Source organism: Balaenoptera physalus (assembly GCF_965194825.1).
Source record: "Balaenoptera physalus genome assembly, chromosome: 2".
In the NCBI taxonomy this organism is placed as follows: domain Eukaryota; kingdom Metazoa; phylum Chordata; class Mammalia; order Artiodactyla; family Balaenopteridae; genus Balaenoptera; species Balaenoptera physalus.
This window is the reverse complement of record NC_138883.1, coordinates 90,826,235-90,842,587: the sequence shown is the minus strand read 5'-3', so window position 1 is coordinate 90,842,587 and position 16,353 is coordinate 90,826,235. Positions and strand designations below refer to the sequence as shown.

The 16,353-nt window shown below is 34.9% G+C and overlaps 1 protein-coding gene across 9 annotated transcripts in view; it reads right to left on the bottom strand.

The window, feature by feature from the left end:
* The window catches only part of FAM227B (family with sequence similarity 227 member B), a 263,560-nt gene that overhangs the window by 226,727 nt on the left and 20,480 nt on the right, over positions 1-16,353 (bottom strand). For all 9 annotated transcript variants that reach the window (XM_082453039.1, XM_082453033.1, XM_082453032.1 and 6 more), the window contains 4 exons: positions 15,181-15,234; positions 12,664-12,895; positions 5,019-5,086; positions 342-377 (listed from right to left, as the gene is read on the bottom strand). In XM_082453039.1, the coding sequence (XP_082309165.1) occupies positions 342-377; positions 5,019-5,086; positions 12,664-12,895; positions 15,181-15,231 (387 nt within the window). In that variant the 5' untranslated portion in view covers positions 15,232-15,234. The remainder of the gene's footprint in view (positions 1-341; positions 378-5,018; positions 5,087-12,663; positions 12,896-15,180; positions 15,235-16,353) is intronic.

The window sequence follows — 16,353 nt, the reverse complement described above, 5'->3', positions numbered from 1 at the left end:
ACTAAAAATAAGTAAAATATATTTATCCCACCTAAGAGAAATCTTCATATTATCTGTTTCTATGAAATTAAGAGCACTGACATATTCATATGCCAAATCTAAAAGTAAAAACAATTACTTCAGAACTAATTTTGACATAGCTCAAATTACCAAGAATTTTAGCTACACTACACATAAAGAAATGGACTAGGCAGAAAAAGAATGCTTCTGTATTTGTTTCCAACTTTCTCTCCTGGGGACCCTATCTAAATTTATAGCTATATCTATCTTATTGTAAACATTCTTTTAGATCCACATAATACTTTTGATATATAATCTCATAAAACAGAAATTGTAAATACCTCTATATCCTTCTTTGTCTCCATGTCATCTGAAAGCTGGAAAACATTTAAAATAAAATCTTTAAAATTCTAAATTTAAGAATTTTTATACTTTGTAACTTTGTTCAGTTAACGTGTGTGTGTGTGTGTGTGTGTATGCATCTCTTACTGAGGCCTAGAATGCTGGGAATGCAAAGGTATTCCTTGCCCTCAAGTTAGTCAGAGGGCAAGAGAGGAATCAGATACGTATACAAAACACAAAGAGATAAGGGCTATGATAGAATATAAACAAACTACTTATTGCAGTTTGGGTCCACTGGGAAACAGACTGTGAGGTGGAATTTAGTGTTCGGAATGTTTATTGGGAGTGCCTTTGGGATCAATATCTATGGAAGGCAAGAGGAGAGGGAAGATTGAGAAGTCAGCTATGATGCAAGTCTAACAGCCCTGACCCTAAGCAGAGCTTGTGAACTGAAAGGACCCATAGTAGTTGTCCTGCACTGGGTTGAAACTGCCAGGCCTTTCTGTTTCCGACTTGATTAGTCATTGTATGTGAGTGGCTCCTGGATGGTCGTTTACTTGGGAGAGGAAATTCTCTCTGTGAGAGGCAATCCTTGAAGGGGCTGCAGCTGAAGGGTGTCCCCTAACAGCACTCTTAGCAGTTGGGGCAACGGGTCCTTCCTTGAAGGGGAATCTGGGAGGCACATCTTTGTGTCCACCGCACTACTTTACACAGAAAATAAGAAGCCTTCTGTATAAATTAGTTTTTGATCATTTAGACGACATGTTAATATATTGTTTATTATTTTCCATATACCCATTTCCTCCCCAAATACATAAACTTACAGGCAAATTTTATACACATACACACATACATATATTATTTAAGAGAAGACATAGGAAACCAATTTGAAAGGATGATTACAGATTGCTAAATGAAAGAGGATCACATTATTGGCATTTTAAAAAATGTGCAAAGGGATAAAAAAGAGAAGGAAAGTGAGATCAATTATAAGAAAAAAGGCTGTGTGCTTGACAGGTACAGATATAATTGGTCATTAAAGACGGCGTCAGATTTAGAAAGATGTTAATGTTAATCTCAAAGTCCTGGCTTTATTCTGCAGGAAGCAAAGAAACACTTTTCAAGGAACAGAGTAATAGTAACACAGAACTAGTTCTTGGTCATACAACCTGGAAAAGATACCACAAAAATATAAATAATTCATGTTAAAATCCTGGATTTCCCTGGTGGCACAGTGGTTAAGAATCTGCCTGCCAATGCAGGTGACACAGGTTCAAGCCCTGGTCCGGGAAGATTCCACATGCCACGGAGCAACTAAGCCCATGTGCCACAACTACTGAGCCTGCACTCTAGAGCCCGCAAGCCACAACTACTGCAGCCCACGTGCCTAGAGCCCACACTCCACAACAAGAGAAGCCACTGCAATGAGAAGCCTGTGCACTGCAATGAAGAGTAGCCCCTGCTCGCCGCAACTAGAGAAAAGCCCACATGCAGCAACGAAGACCCGATGCAGCCAAAAAACATATTTAATAAAAATTATTATTAAAACTTTTGTTAGCGTAATTCATCTAAAGGTCATTTCAATAGATCCTGGAAAGTCATCTGATAAAATTCATTAGAATTTTTGAAATTCTTTTGAAAATTAATACAGAAATCACAATGAATAATGTGACTACCAGTGTTCCCATGTTCCCACAACCTAGAATGGATTACTGTTATTTTAGTATTTGCTTAAGACTATTTAAGATAAAATATGAAGTTTACATATAATAAAATATAAAATTAGATCCCTTTTTACCATGATCTCTAGTTCAAACCGTGTGTTCCCCCTCCTTGAGCTAGTCACTATCATTTGTTTGGTTTGCACCCCCTCAATTCCATTAAAATACTTTTACATATATGTGTATATATATACAGAAAGAATATACAGACTTTTGGTATGTTTTTAAAATTTAAAGGAATGATATTAACTGTACATATTACTTGGTAACTTGCTTTTTTTCACTGAATATCATGTTTTGACAATCTACACAAGTTGGCATTTATGGGCCTGTTAACTTCCAGACAGCTTTTCTACCAACCTACCTATTCCCTCTGCAAAATATAAATAAAATCAAGAAAAGTTCACAAGCAACTTTTGCCAAACATCAAGAACAAATGATAGCCCTATATTCAACAAACTATCTATAGACTAAAGAGATGAAGCTAAGGAACTCATTTTCTGAAGTTTGTATAATTTTTATACCAAAACCAAAAAAGATAATCATAACTTATCAAACACAGATGTAAAATCCAAAGAGCAAACCAAATCCAGTAATGCATGAAAAATATATCCTAATATAAGAATGGTTCAACTTCTGAAAAGCTGTTAATGTAATCTGCCACATTCACACATGAAAGGCTTAAAATAGCTTTTGCTATCATCACAGTGGATTATTTTCCTCTCCATTTCAAACCATGAAGATGTTTTTAGTTTTTGTACACAGTGATATCTATATTCAAATCTAATATTTAATCTACATCTATACCCACATCCATATATCTTTAATAAACTTGGAGTAAATGTAAATTTCTTTAATCTGAAAAAAAAGTTATCTTAACATTTAAAGTTGTACCTAATAGCAAAGTACTAGCATTCTTTCTGAGTCAGTCAGACAAGATGAGAAACTGGTAACATTGTTGAGTAATATACCTATACCAATAATAATTTCCTATATACCAACAATAACCCATTTAATTACATAATGGAAAACTAATCTCATGGACATTAGTAATAAAAAATTTAAGATACCTAGGAATACATTTAACAGGGAATGTGTAGAACTTATATGAAGAAAATCACACGTTTTTACGTGAGTATATGTGGAATATAAAAACAAAAAACAAAAGCAAAAACAAACCAAACCAAACGAAAAACTAACACATATAAAGAGAATAGAGTAGTGGTTACCAGAGGGGAAGGAGTAGTGGGGAGGGCTAAATGAGTAAAGGAGATCAAATATGTGGTGACAGGCAGAATCTGTATTTTGGTGGTGAGCATGCTGTAGGGTATACAGAAGTAGAAATATAATGTGGTACACATGAAACTTACATAATGTTATAAACCAATGTTACCTCAATAAAAAAATAAATCTTAAAAAAAGCACACAAATCTACTGATAGACTAAAATAACATCCTTATGTTTTACTCCCTTACACAAAAATAAACACTGGAGTTAAACACAAAAAAATAAATCTGTAAGAACAATATAAGAAAACACAGGTGAATATATGTATGATCTTGTAATGAAGAAAGCTTTCTTAATATTATGGCACTAAAGGCAGAAGATTTCAATAAAAATTATAGATTTATGAAAATATAAAATTCTATACAGTGAAAAAATACTTTTGGGTTAAAAGGCAACCAAGAAAGTAATATAAGTATGTATAACATATGCTACTGAGAAGGGTTAATAGTTTTAAAGCATAAACAGCTCTTAGAAATAGAAGAACAGCTAAAAAATGCCCAAAGTTCATAAATAGGCAATTCATAATAATAGAAACACAAAAGCTAATAAAAACCTAAAAAATCAACTTCATTAGTGAAATGTATGCAACTGATAACATTTATGCCTATCAATTTGCAAACATTAAAAAATATAATATTAAATATTGACAAGGGGATGGGTAAGGGATCAATCACAAACTCTATTGTTATGAATACAAATTGATGTCACCTTTCTAGAAAACATTTTGGCAGTATGTATCAAAACACTTAGCTTTTCACATTTTTCCCATGTGGTTCCACTTCTGAAATTTATATTAAGAAAATAATCATGCATAAGCACAATTTTTAGCTCCAAATATGTTCACAGCACCTTTGTAAATAATAATGAATAATGAAAACTAACCTAAACGTCCAACAAAAGGGCTATTATATTAGTTTATTTTTGAAATGATGTAGAATGATATTTAATGATGAAAATTCCATAAAACATTTAATGAATTAGAAATACAGTTTAATTTGAATTTTCTAAAAAATTGTTAAAGAACAATGAAAATGACAATAGTGAGATATATGTAATTTATTTATAAATGATAAAATTAAGATGCTTGCCTTTTTAGTGCTTATCTGTTTTAATTTTCTAAAATGACTACCTTAGTCATAATCAGGAAAAAAACATAAAAAGTAATTTTGAAATTTAAAAAACATTTAAGGAGGTGGATGGACAAGTGGTAGCACTTAAAGTCTTCATAGCTTTAATTTGAGAATGTATTTTTGAAAAGGACTAAGTTTCTCAAAATAATTCAAAATATAATTCTAATGAAACTCTCAAAGAGATTTTTTAAAAAAATTAACAAAGTAATTCTACAGGCAGTAAAAATAACTTATTTTTTTCCTAAAGGAAAATGACTGATATAGGACCTGTATCCCTAAGATGTTATAAATTTTTAAATAACCAGAGGATGAAATATAAGTCTTCAAATAACTTGTAGTGATGTGAAAATGCCAACACTCATACTGAGTGTGTAAAGAAAAATATGAGTCCAAATATTTTAAAAACACAGGGATAGACAGATGACAAAAGACTAAAAGGAAATTTTTTAATGTTATTAGTACTTATCTATGAAATTATAGTGATTATATTTTCTGTGAAAATATAATTTTTTAAGGAAGATGAAAACAAATACAATACCATTATCTTCTTTTCCTTACGGTAATTCCTTAGAAATGCCTTATATTGTTCCAATTTTCCATGAGAACCTTTAAAAAAAATGAGAATTCACAACATATAAATATATAAATAGCCTTTAAAATTGAAAAAATTTAAATACTTTAAGTAGATTATATATAAAACCATTCAATGAGATCAACTATTTTGACAACCATAATGCTAGACACACACAGTCTTAGTTGAATAATTATATGTTTCCTTTTGCTATTTAGAAATGTCACACTCCAACTAATATATCTTTAGTACTTATTCCTATATCCAAAGTTTTACCTTAATCCTTTACTACTGAACAAGCCCATGTTTTTCAAACAGCTCAGCCACTTACATTTGGTTGTTTCACTGTCACCTTATATTCAATACAGTACAGTACTTTAGAGCATGGCCCAGTGAAAGACTATGGGGGGCTTTGAAGTCAGATAACCTAGACTTGAGTCCAAGCTCTGATATTTACACATTGAGGACAATGAATATATAGAAAATTATTTTTTAAAAGCATACACATGTGCTCTCCCTCTCCCTGTATGTTTACATAGACACACACAACTATATATATGTAGCTTGTATAATTTCAAAAATATTTTTTAAAATTAAAATAATTAAAAATTCAATAAGGGATTTCCCTGGTGGCACAGTGCTTGAGAATCTGCCTGCCAATGCAGGGGACACAGTTTAGAGCCCTGGTCCAAGAGGATCCCACATGCCGCAGAGCAGCTAAGCCCATGTGGCACAACTACTGAGCTTGCGCTCTGGAGCCTGCAAGCCACAACTATTGAGCCTGCATGCCACAACTACTGAGCCTGCATGCCACAACTACTGAAGGCTGCATGCCTAGAGCCCACGTTCCGCAACAAGAGAAGCCACTGCGATGCAACAAAGAGTAGCCCCCATTCACCGCAACTAGAGAAAGCTCACACACAGCAACAAAGACCCAACGCAGTCAAAAAAAAAAAAAATTTCAATAAGAAAATTGTAACAGTAGTGAGTTTAATAGTATTGTATTTAAACACATTCTCAGATTTTGAAAACTCAAGGTCCAAAAAAAGGATATTAAATAGCTAAATAATATAACTATTATATTTATTTAATACACAGAAAATACTTTATAAGTACAACCAATATCATTCTTAAGACATATATGAGGAGCAAAGCTTCTTCATCTAGGCAGCAGGAGTGCTTCCTGCAGCGGCCAGTTTAATCCAGTTTTCAGTCTTTCCAACTCAAAGAACCAACCTTACTGTGCACCTCAGAGATGCCACAGGAGCCAAGGGCACCCTCTTATCACAGGTGATTATCATTTTGACAAAGCTCTATGACTATAACCTCGGGAGCATCACAGAGAGGTCACTTTGGAGCCATGTGGCTGACAAGGTCTTGGTGCTGCGGCCTGATGGAAGGCCTGAGCCTCTGAGATGGGAGAGCCGAGTTCAGGACACTGGACCAACAGAGACCTCTGGGCCCCATGTAATATAAATTGGTGAGGGCTCTCCCAGAGATCTCCAGCTCAACGCTAAGACCCAGCTCCACCCAGTGGCCAGCAAGCTCCAGTGCTGGAGGCCCCATGCCAAACAACTAGCAAGACAGGAACACAACCCCACCAATTAGCAGAGAGGCTGCCTAAAATCATAATAAGGTCACAGACACCCCAAAACACACCACCGGATGTGGTCCTGCCTACCAGAAAGACAAGATCCTGCCCCACCCACCAGAACACAGGCACCAGTCCCCTCTACCAGGAAGCCTACACAAGCCACTGAACCAACCTCACCCACTGAGAGAAGACACCAAAAACAACAGGAACAACGAACCTGCAGCCTGTGAAGAGGAGACCCCAAACACAGTAAGTTAAACAAAATGAGAAGACAGAGAAACACAGCAGATGAAGGAGCAAAGTAAAAACCCACCAGACCAAACAAATGACGAGGAAATAGGCAGTCTACCTGAAAGAATTCAGAGTAATGATAGTAAAGATGATCCAAAATCTTGGAAATAAAATGGAGAAAATACAAGAAACGATTAACAAGGACCTAGAAGAACTAAAGAGCAAACAAACAATGATGAACAACACAATAAATGAACTTAAAAATCCTCTAGAAGGAATCAATAGCAGAATAACTGAGGCAGAAGAACAAATAAGTGACCTGGAAGATAAAATAGTGGAAATAACTACCACTGAGTAGAATAAAGAAAAAAGAATGAAAAGAAATGAGGACACTCTCAGAGACCTCTGGGACAACATTAAATGCACCAACATTCGAATTATAGGGGTCCCAGAAGAAGAAGAGAAAAAGAAAGGGACTGAGAAAATATTTGAAGAGATTATAGTCGAAAACTTCCCTAACATGGGAAAGGAAATAGTCAATCAAGTCCAGGAGCACAGAGAGTCCCATACAGGAAGCGCAGAGAGTCCCATACAGGATAAATCCAAGGAGAAACACACCAAGACACATGTTAATCAAACTATCGAAAATTAAATACAAAGAAAAAATATTAAAAGCAGCAAGGGAAAAACAACTAATAATATACAAGGGAATCCCCATGAGGTTAACAGCTGACTTTTCAGCAGAAACTCTGCAAGCCAGAGGAGAGTGGCAGGATATATTTAAAGTGATGAAAGGGAAAAACCTACAACCAAGATTACTCGACCCAGCAAGGAGCTCATTCAGATTTGATGGAGAAATTAAAACCTTTACAGACCAGCAAAAGTTAAGAGAATTCAGCACCACCAAACCAGCTTTACAAGAAATGCTAATGGAACTTCCCTAGGCAAGAAACCCAAGAGAAGGAAAAGACCTACAATAACAAACCCAAAACAATTAAGAAAATGGTAATAGGAACATACATATTGATAACTACCTTAAATGTAAATGGTTTAATGCTCCAACCAAAAGACATAGACTGACTGAATGGATACAAAAACAAGACCTGTATAAATGCTGTCTACAAGAGACCCACTTCAGACCTAGGGACACACACAGACTGAAAGTGAGGGGAGGGAAAAAGATATTCTTTGCAAATGGAAATCAAAAGAAAGCTGGAGTAGAAATTCTCATATCAGACAAAATAGACTTTAAAACAAAGACTATTACAAGAGACAAAGAAGAACACTACATAATGATCAAGGGATCAATCCAAGAAGAAGATATAACAATTGTAAATATTTATGCACCCAAAAGAGGAGCTCCTCAATACATAAGGCAAATACTAACAGCCATATAAGAGGAAATCGACAGTAACACAATCACAGTAGGGGACTTTAACACCCCACTTGCACCAATGGACAGATCATCCAAAATGAAAATAAATAAGGAAACACAAGCTTTAAATGACACATTAGACAAGATGGAATTAATTGATATTTATAGGACATTCCATCCAAAAACAACAGAATACACTTTCTTCTCAAGTGCTCATGGAACATTCTCCAAGAGAGATCATATCTTGGGTCACAAATCAAAGCTTGGTAAATTCAAAAAAATTGAAATCATATCAAGCACCTTTTCTAACCACAATGCTATGAAACTAGATATCAATTACAGGAAAAAAAACTGTAAAAAATACAAACACATGGAGGCTTAACAATACACTACTAAATAACCAAGAGATAACTGAAGAAATCAAAGGAGAAATTTAAAAATACCTAGAAACAAATGACAATGAAAACATGACGACCCAAAACCTATGGAATGCAGCAAAAGCAGTTCTAAGAGGGAAGTTTATAGAAATACAATCCTACCTCCAGAAACAAGGAAAATCTCAAAAAAACAACCTATCCTTACACCTAAAGCTATTAGAGAAAGAAGAACAAAAAAACCCTAAAGTTAGCAGAAGGAAAGAAATCATAAAGATCAGATCAGAAATAAATGAAAAAGAAATGAAGGAAACAATAGCAAAGATCAAAAAAACTAAAAGCTGGTTCTTTGAGAAGATAAACAAAATTGATAAACCATTAGCCAGACTCATCAAGAAAAAAAGGGAGAAGACTCAAATCAACAGGATTAGAAATGAAAAAGGAGAAGTAACAACTGACACTGCAGAAATGCAAAGGATCATGAGAGATTACTACAATCAACTATATGCCAATAAAATGGACAACCTGGAAGAAATGGACAAATTCTTAGAAAAGCAAAACCTTCTGAGACTGAACCAGGAAGAAATAGAAAATATAAACAGACCAATCACAAGCACTGAAATTGAGACTGTGATTAAAAATCTTCCAATAAACAAAAGCCCAGGACCACATGGCTTCACAGGTGAACTCTATCAAACATTTAGAGAAGAGCTAACACCTATCCATCTCAAACTCTTCCAAAATATAGCAGAGGGAGGAACATTCCCAAACTCATTCTATGAGGCGACCATCACCGCGAATCCAAAACCAGAGAAAGATATCACAAAAAAAGAAATCTACAGGCCGATATCACTGATGAATATAGATGCAAAAATCTTCAACAAAATACTAGCAAACAGAATCCAACAGCACATTAAAAGGATCATACACCACGATCAAGTGGGCTTTATCCCAGAAATGCAAGGATTCTTCAATATACTAAAATCAATCAATGTGATACACCAGATTAACAAATTGAAGGATAAAAACCGTATGATCATCTCAATAGATGCAGAAAACGTTTCTGAAAAAATTCAGCACCAATTTACGATAAAAAAAAGAAAACCCTGAACAAAGTAGGCATAGAGGGAACCTAACTCAACATAATAAAGGCCATATATGACAAACCCATAGCCTACATCATTCTCAATGGTGAAAAACTGAAACCATTTCCATTAAGATCAGGAACAAGACAAGGTTGGCCACTCCCACTGCTATTATTCAACATAGTTTTGGAAGTTTTAGCCAATCAGAGAAGAAAAAGAAATAAAAGGAATCCAAATTGGAAAAGAAGTAAAACTGTCACTGTTTGCAGATGACATGATACTATACTTAGAGAATCCTAAAGCTGCTATCAGAAAACTACTAGAGCTAATCAATGAGTTTGGTATAGTAGCAGGATACAGAATTAATGCACAGAAATCTCTTGCATTCCTATACACTAATGATGAAAAATCTGAAAGAGAAATTAAGGAAACACTTCCATTTACCATTGCAACAAAAAGAATAAAATATCTAGGAATAAACCTACCTAAGGAGACAAAAGACCTGTATCCAGAAAACTATAAGACACTGATGAGAGAAATTAAAGATGATACAAACAGATGGAGAGATATACCATATTCTTGGATTGGAAGAATCAACATTGTGGAAATGACTATACTACCCAAAGCAATCTACAGTTTCAATGCAATCCCTATCAAACTACCAATGGCATTTATCACAGAAATAGAACCAAAAATTTCACAATTTGTATGGAAACACAAAAGGCCCCGAATAGCCAAAGCAGTCTTGAGGGAAAAAAAACGGAGCTGGAGGAATCAGGCTCCCTGATTTCAGACTATACTGCAAAGCTACAGTAATCAAGACAGTATGGTACTGGCACAAAAACAGAAATATAGATCAATGGAACAGGATAGAAAGCCTAGAGATAAGGTGACCGTATGTACGTGGGTTTATCTTTGATAAAGCAGGCAAGAATATACAATGGACAAAAGACAGCCTCTTCAGTAAGTGGTGCTGGGAAAACGGGACAGCTACATGTAAAAGAATGAAATTAGAACACTTCCTAACACCACATACAAAAATAAACTCAAAGTGGATTAAAGACCTAAATGTAAGGCCAGACACTACAAAACTCTTAGAGGAAAACATAGGCAGAACACTCTATGACATAAATCACAGCAAGATCCTTTTTGATCCACCTCCTAGAGAAATGGAAATAAAAACAAAAATAAACAAATGGGACCTAATAAAACTTAAAAGATTTTGCACAGCAAAGGAAACCATAAACAAGATGAAAAGACAACCCTCAGAATGGGAGAAAATATTTGCAAACGAAGCAACTGACAAAGGATTAATCTCCAAAATACACAAACAGCTCATGCAGCTCAATATCAAAAAAAACAAGCAACCCAATCCAAAAATGGGCAGAAGATCTAAATAGACATTTCTCCAGAGAAGATATACAGATTGCCAACAAACACATGAAAGGATGCTCAACATCACTAATCATTAGAGAAATGAAAATCAAACCTACAATGAGGTATTGCCTCACAATGGTCAGAATGGCCATCATCAAAAAATCTACAAACAATAAAAGCTGGAGAGGGTGTGGAGAAATGGGAACCCTCTTGCACTGTTGGTGCGAATGTAAATTGATACAGCCACTATGGAGAACAGTATGGAGGTTCCTTTAAAAACTAAAAACAGAACTACCATATGACCCAGCAATCTCACTACTGGGCATATACCCTGAGAAAACCGTAATTCGAAAAGAGACATGTACCACAATGTTCATTGCAGCTCTATTTACAATAGTCAGGACATGGAAGCAACCTAAGTGTCCATCGACAGATGAATGGATAAAGAAGATGTGGCACATATATACAATGGAATATTACTCAGCCATAAAAAGAAACGAAATTGCGTTATCTGTAGTGAGGTGGATGGACCTAGAGTGTGTCATACAGAGTGAAGTAAGGTAGAAAGGGAAAAGCAAATACGGTATGCTAACACATATATATGGACTCTAAAAAAAAAGAAAAAAAGTGGTTCTGATGAACCTAGGGGCACACAGGCATAAAGAAGCAGATGTAGAGGATGGAGTTGAGGACACAGGGAGGGGGAAGGATAAGCTGGGACGAGGTGAAAGAGTGGCATGGACTTATATACACTACCAAACATAAAATAGATAGCTAGTGGGAAGCAGCTGCATGGTACAGGGAGATCGGCTCGGTGCTTTGCGACCACCTAGAGGGGTGGGAGGGAGATGCAAGAGGGCGGGTATATGAGGATATACGTATGCACATAGCTGATTCACTTTGTTTTACAGCAGAAACCAACACAACATTGTAAAGCAATAATACCCCAATAAAGATGTTAAAAAAAAAAAAGACTTACAAGTTTGCCCGTTAAATAAAGAATAAAATAAGAATCACCATTAGTATCTAAAACTATTGTGAAAGTGTTAATAAACACAACTAGGTAAAGGTTATATAAATAATGAAAAGTAGTAAGAATTGTCATTACTTACAGATACGCTTTTAACTCAGTCTGCAGTTATCCAATAGTGAATGCTAGGTACTTCCTACAGGTTAACTTAGCTCATATAGTTCAAGTCTCACTCCTTTTACTTTGGGTTGTAGGTCTAACTTTTTTTTATCTCCTGACTCTTGCTGACTTGCTTGTCTCTGGTAACAATATTAGTTGATGCAACCCTGTTTCCCTGATATTTGGTTACCTCTGCTCCAGCTCAAAGGTCAGAACTGTTTTAGGCTTTATCCTAGCAACACTTTCTTTGAATCCAAATGTTCATTTTCAACTAAAAATCCAAATTGGACCATTTTCAAATGAAGAGGTTTTAAAATTGAATAAATTTATGTTTATGTTTTGATATTTTATATCTTAGGATTTCATTCTTTATGAGAATACACACACACAGGGATAGACACACACACAAGTGACAATTACTTTACGCATATAAAAAATAAGGTTTACTTGTCCTGGAAGTTATTCTGTTCCACTCAAATATTTCAGAGACATGGTTTTTCAGAAGAATTGAACACTCTGCTAATCTTGACTCCATGGCCATGGCTGCATCATGTACTCGCGGGACATTTCCCCACAGATGTGTATAAATTGAAGTAAATGAACTGTCTTCTTTTATTTTCTTCAGAGTACATAACAATTTATCATTATCCCCAAAATGGATTTCCTTTGGCCAATGATCCTGCAAAAAATGGGACAATACAACTTAAATCATTTTTTAAAATGAATTTAAATAGAAGAGTTAAAAAATCAATGACCTGAAATTGAGGCTTTATTCTATAGCATTATTTTTTATTAAATGCATTTTTTTAATTTGTGAAAAAAAACATAAACTTTAGAAGTTTCAGATGCTTTACAAAACCCTTTTTTATCATCTGAAAATAAGTTGCTTACTTGACTGATGACCCCATCATCCTTGAATACTTTAGCATTTATTTTCTGAAAACAAACCCTCAGAATAAGGAAATTGGCATTGTTACATTGTTCCTATCTAATTCTCTGAGTTTACTCCTTTCATCAACTAAATCAATAATGCTCTTTATAGCAAAAGGCTCTAGTTCAGTATCACACATTGTGTTTAAGCATCATATGTCTTTAGTCCCCTTCAGTCTACAACAGTTCCTCAGTCTATGTAATTAAAACCACAAGTTCATACTGCTAACTCTAATTCCAGTTCCAAACATTCTAGTTTTCTCTCTTTCCATATTATGATTACCATCTCCAACAGTGAAAAACCTAGCTGCCATTATCTTAAATATATGTACGTATTTGATCAATCCTTTCAGGTAGCCCATCTCTCCTATCCATTGCCAGACTCTTCACTATGTAGATGCCCCTCTCATCCTGCTTAGGCTCTGACTTCTCATAGCAGGCCATAGCCTACCTCCACATTTCCTGAACTACCTCCCCACCCGAGGCCACATGTGAACACCATCCTCACCCCCTTGGACCTCGACACCTGTGGTATCACATGGATACCATCCCCCACGGTGGCTGAGTTCAGAAAGGCTGCTCTGGGTGACCACAGAACATTCTCCTCCCCCTGCCAATGTGGGTGCTGCCTTGTTTTGGCCACCAAATGGCCTTAGGACTACATTGTTCAGGAAGGGAAGGAGAACAAGGAAAGGGAAGAAAAGAAAGGGAAATGAAGGGAAGGAAAGGGGAACCACAACATTAATATTTGCAAATCTAAGTTTATCTTTTAATAAAATTGTTTAATACCAAAACAAAGAAATATAGCTGACACAATTAAAGGTTTGTGAATAAGAGAATGCTTTCTGAAATAGCAGGAACTTTCATAGGATGAAACTCTTTAAGAGGAATTTGGGTAAGATATTCTGAGAATTTAGCTTAAATGGGAATAAATCTGAAGTCTGCAGATCAGAAATTTTAAACCTGTGTTGGTCTATTCTACTTCCATTTTTCTTCCTTTAAAAGCTTCCTAAACCCACTGTATTCTCTAATGATAACAGGTACCTGATTAATACCCAGCTTTTAATGCTGGAGAAGTTTCCCAGCAGGATCTAGGTGCCCCTGCCATTTTGGAAAAAGAGAATATTTCTTAGATACATAAGTGCCCTCTCCCAAATCCTATAAACATACATCTTAAACAAAACACATAACCACCTGGGGAAGTTTTCCAGCATTAAAATCTGGATGTGTCAAAAATACAAAGATCTCAGAAGAATAAGATATGATCACAAGATATACTCCCTGGAGACAAACACTGTCAAATTAGAATGACAGCCAGATTTGAAAACATAGTCCTTACGTTATGGGTCATCAGTTGCTATCGTTAGGGACACTGGGAAAGCGGGGAGAGGCTAAAATGCAAATGAATTTGGGAAAAGTGGGGAGAGGCTAAAATGGAAATGAATTTGAACAGATTTTACAATATGCACAAAGGTTTATGAAAAGGTAGCCTTTATGCCAGACTTGAGATATCACAATTCTTGTCCAAGATACTGAATTACAGTATGAGGTGAATAAAGTATCTTGAAATTCTACCAGCTTGATTAGATTATGATTTCCCTACTTTAAATAGTGAGATATATGTGATTAATCTGTAAATGATAAAATTAGGATGCTTATCCTTTTCAGTGCTTATCTCTTTCTTTTAATTTTCTAAAATGACTATCTTAGTCATAATCAGAAAAAAACATATTGGTAATTTTGAAATATAAAAAATTACATTTAAGGAGGTAGATAGATGAGGGTGGCACATAAAGTCTTTATAGCTTTAACATTATATAATTTTACAATGTATTTTTTAAAAGGACTAAGTTTCTAAAAGTAATTTCAAAAGCCTACTGTAATTCTAATCAAACTCTCAACAATTTCTTTTTTAAATTGACAAAGTAATTCTATAAGCAATCAAAAAGAATTTTTATTTTTTCCTAAAGGAAGAGGACGGATATGTGCACCAGTCACATATCAAAGTCCCATAAAACAGGATATTCTACTCACCAAGTTTTGAAGCTTTAAGAATTCTTCAATGTTCTTTGGAGGTTCTTGCATTTTCTAATGAAGTAAAATCAATATTGTTCATTAACATAAATTCAGATTGTTTATATGATGCTTACACCTAATTTATTTAAGTACATTATGATACTGGACTTAAGTTATAATTTTCAGAGCTGTAAGATATTGTTAAATATTCACTTTTGTTAAGTCCTTGCACTTTGAAAAGGGACAGAGATCAATGTTTAAATTCTGAGCCTCCAAACCAAATTCTGTAAAAGGCCTCCCTCTCATACATTGCTCCTGGAGAAAAGCTCCATGTGAATCCTGCTGAATATCCTCATTTCCAATTCCAACAAGAGTTCCAAGATATTTTGGGCTATCTTGGATGGTGTCTACAATAAATTCAGAGCCAGTAATATAATAACATTCTCCTCTTACTGATGAAATATTTTAAAAGGCACAGTAGTGACCTGGTGAAAATAATTTAAATCTTTGAATGTTTCAGTGTAGTAAGTAATAATCCCATTTTTGTTAGTAGTTTCTTTGTAAGTTGAAAATGTATTCTTTCATTAGACAAATTAATTTTAATCAAGACATCTTGCTACTCCTTGCCTTAGAGACTGTGTGCACATTCGTCCTTATGCTTGGAAGGCTCCCCTGTCCCAAACCTTCTCCCTCCAATTCGTTCTTGGCCTATTTAGCTTTTATTTCAAATATCAAATTAAAAGTTGCTTTCTCTAGGAAGCCCTCCTTGGCCCCCCCAAAAGATTCTTTACGGTAACAACAGCAGATTTGTATCTCTATGAGGACAAAAACTGTAGTGTAATCACTGCTGAAGTGTCAAAATTTCATGTAGTGACTGGCCAATGGTCAGTGCATAATTAAGTACTGTGATGTGCATAAATTAATGAATAAATGAGTAGACGAATGTCAAAGAAATGTGTCGGTATTTTAAAAAATAATAAAACCATTTCTAGAGAATGAAAAACCAGTGAGAAGAAGGCAAAAATAACAGGAATTCAGAATATCCTAATATAATACCCTAATGCTCTGATGATGACATGTCTGAAAAGACTGTATTATAGTTTAATTTACTAGAACATATTTCACATCAATAGATAAAATGATCAAGATTACAAATCACAAGACCATGTTTTGCAAAAATAACTACACATT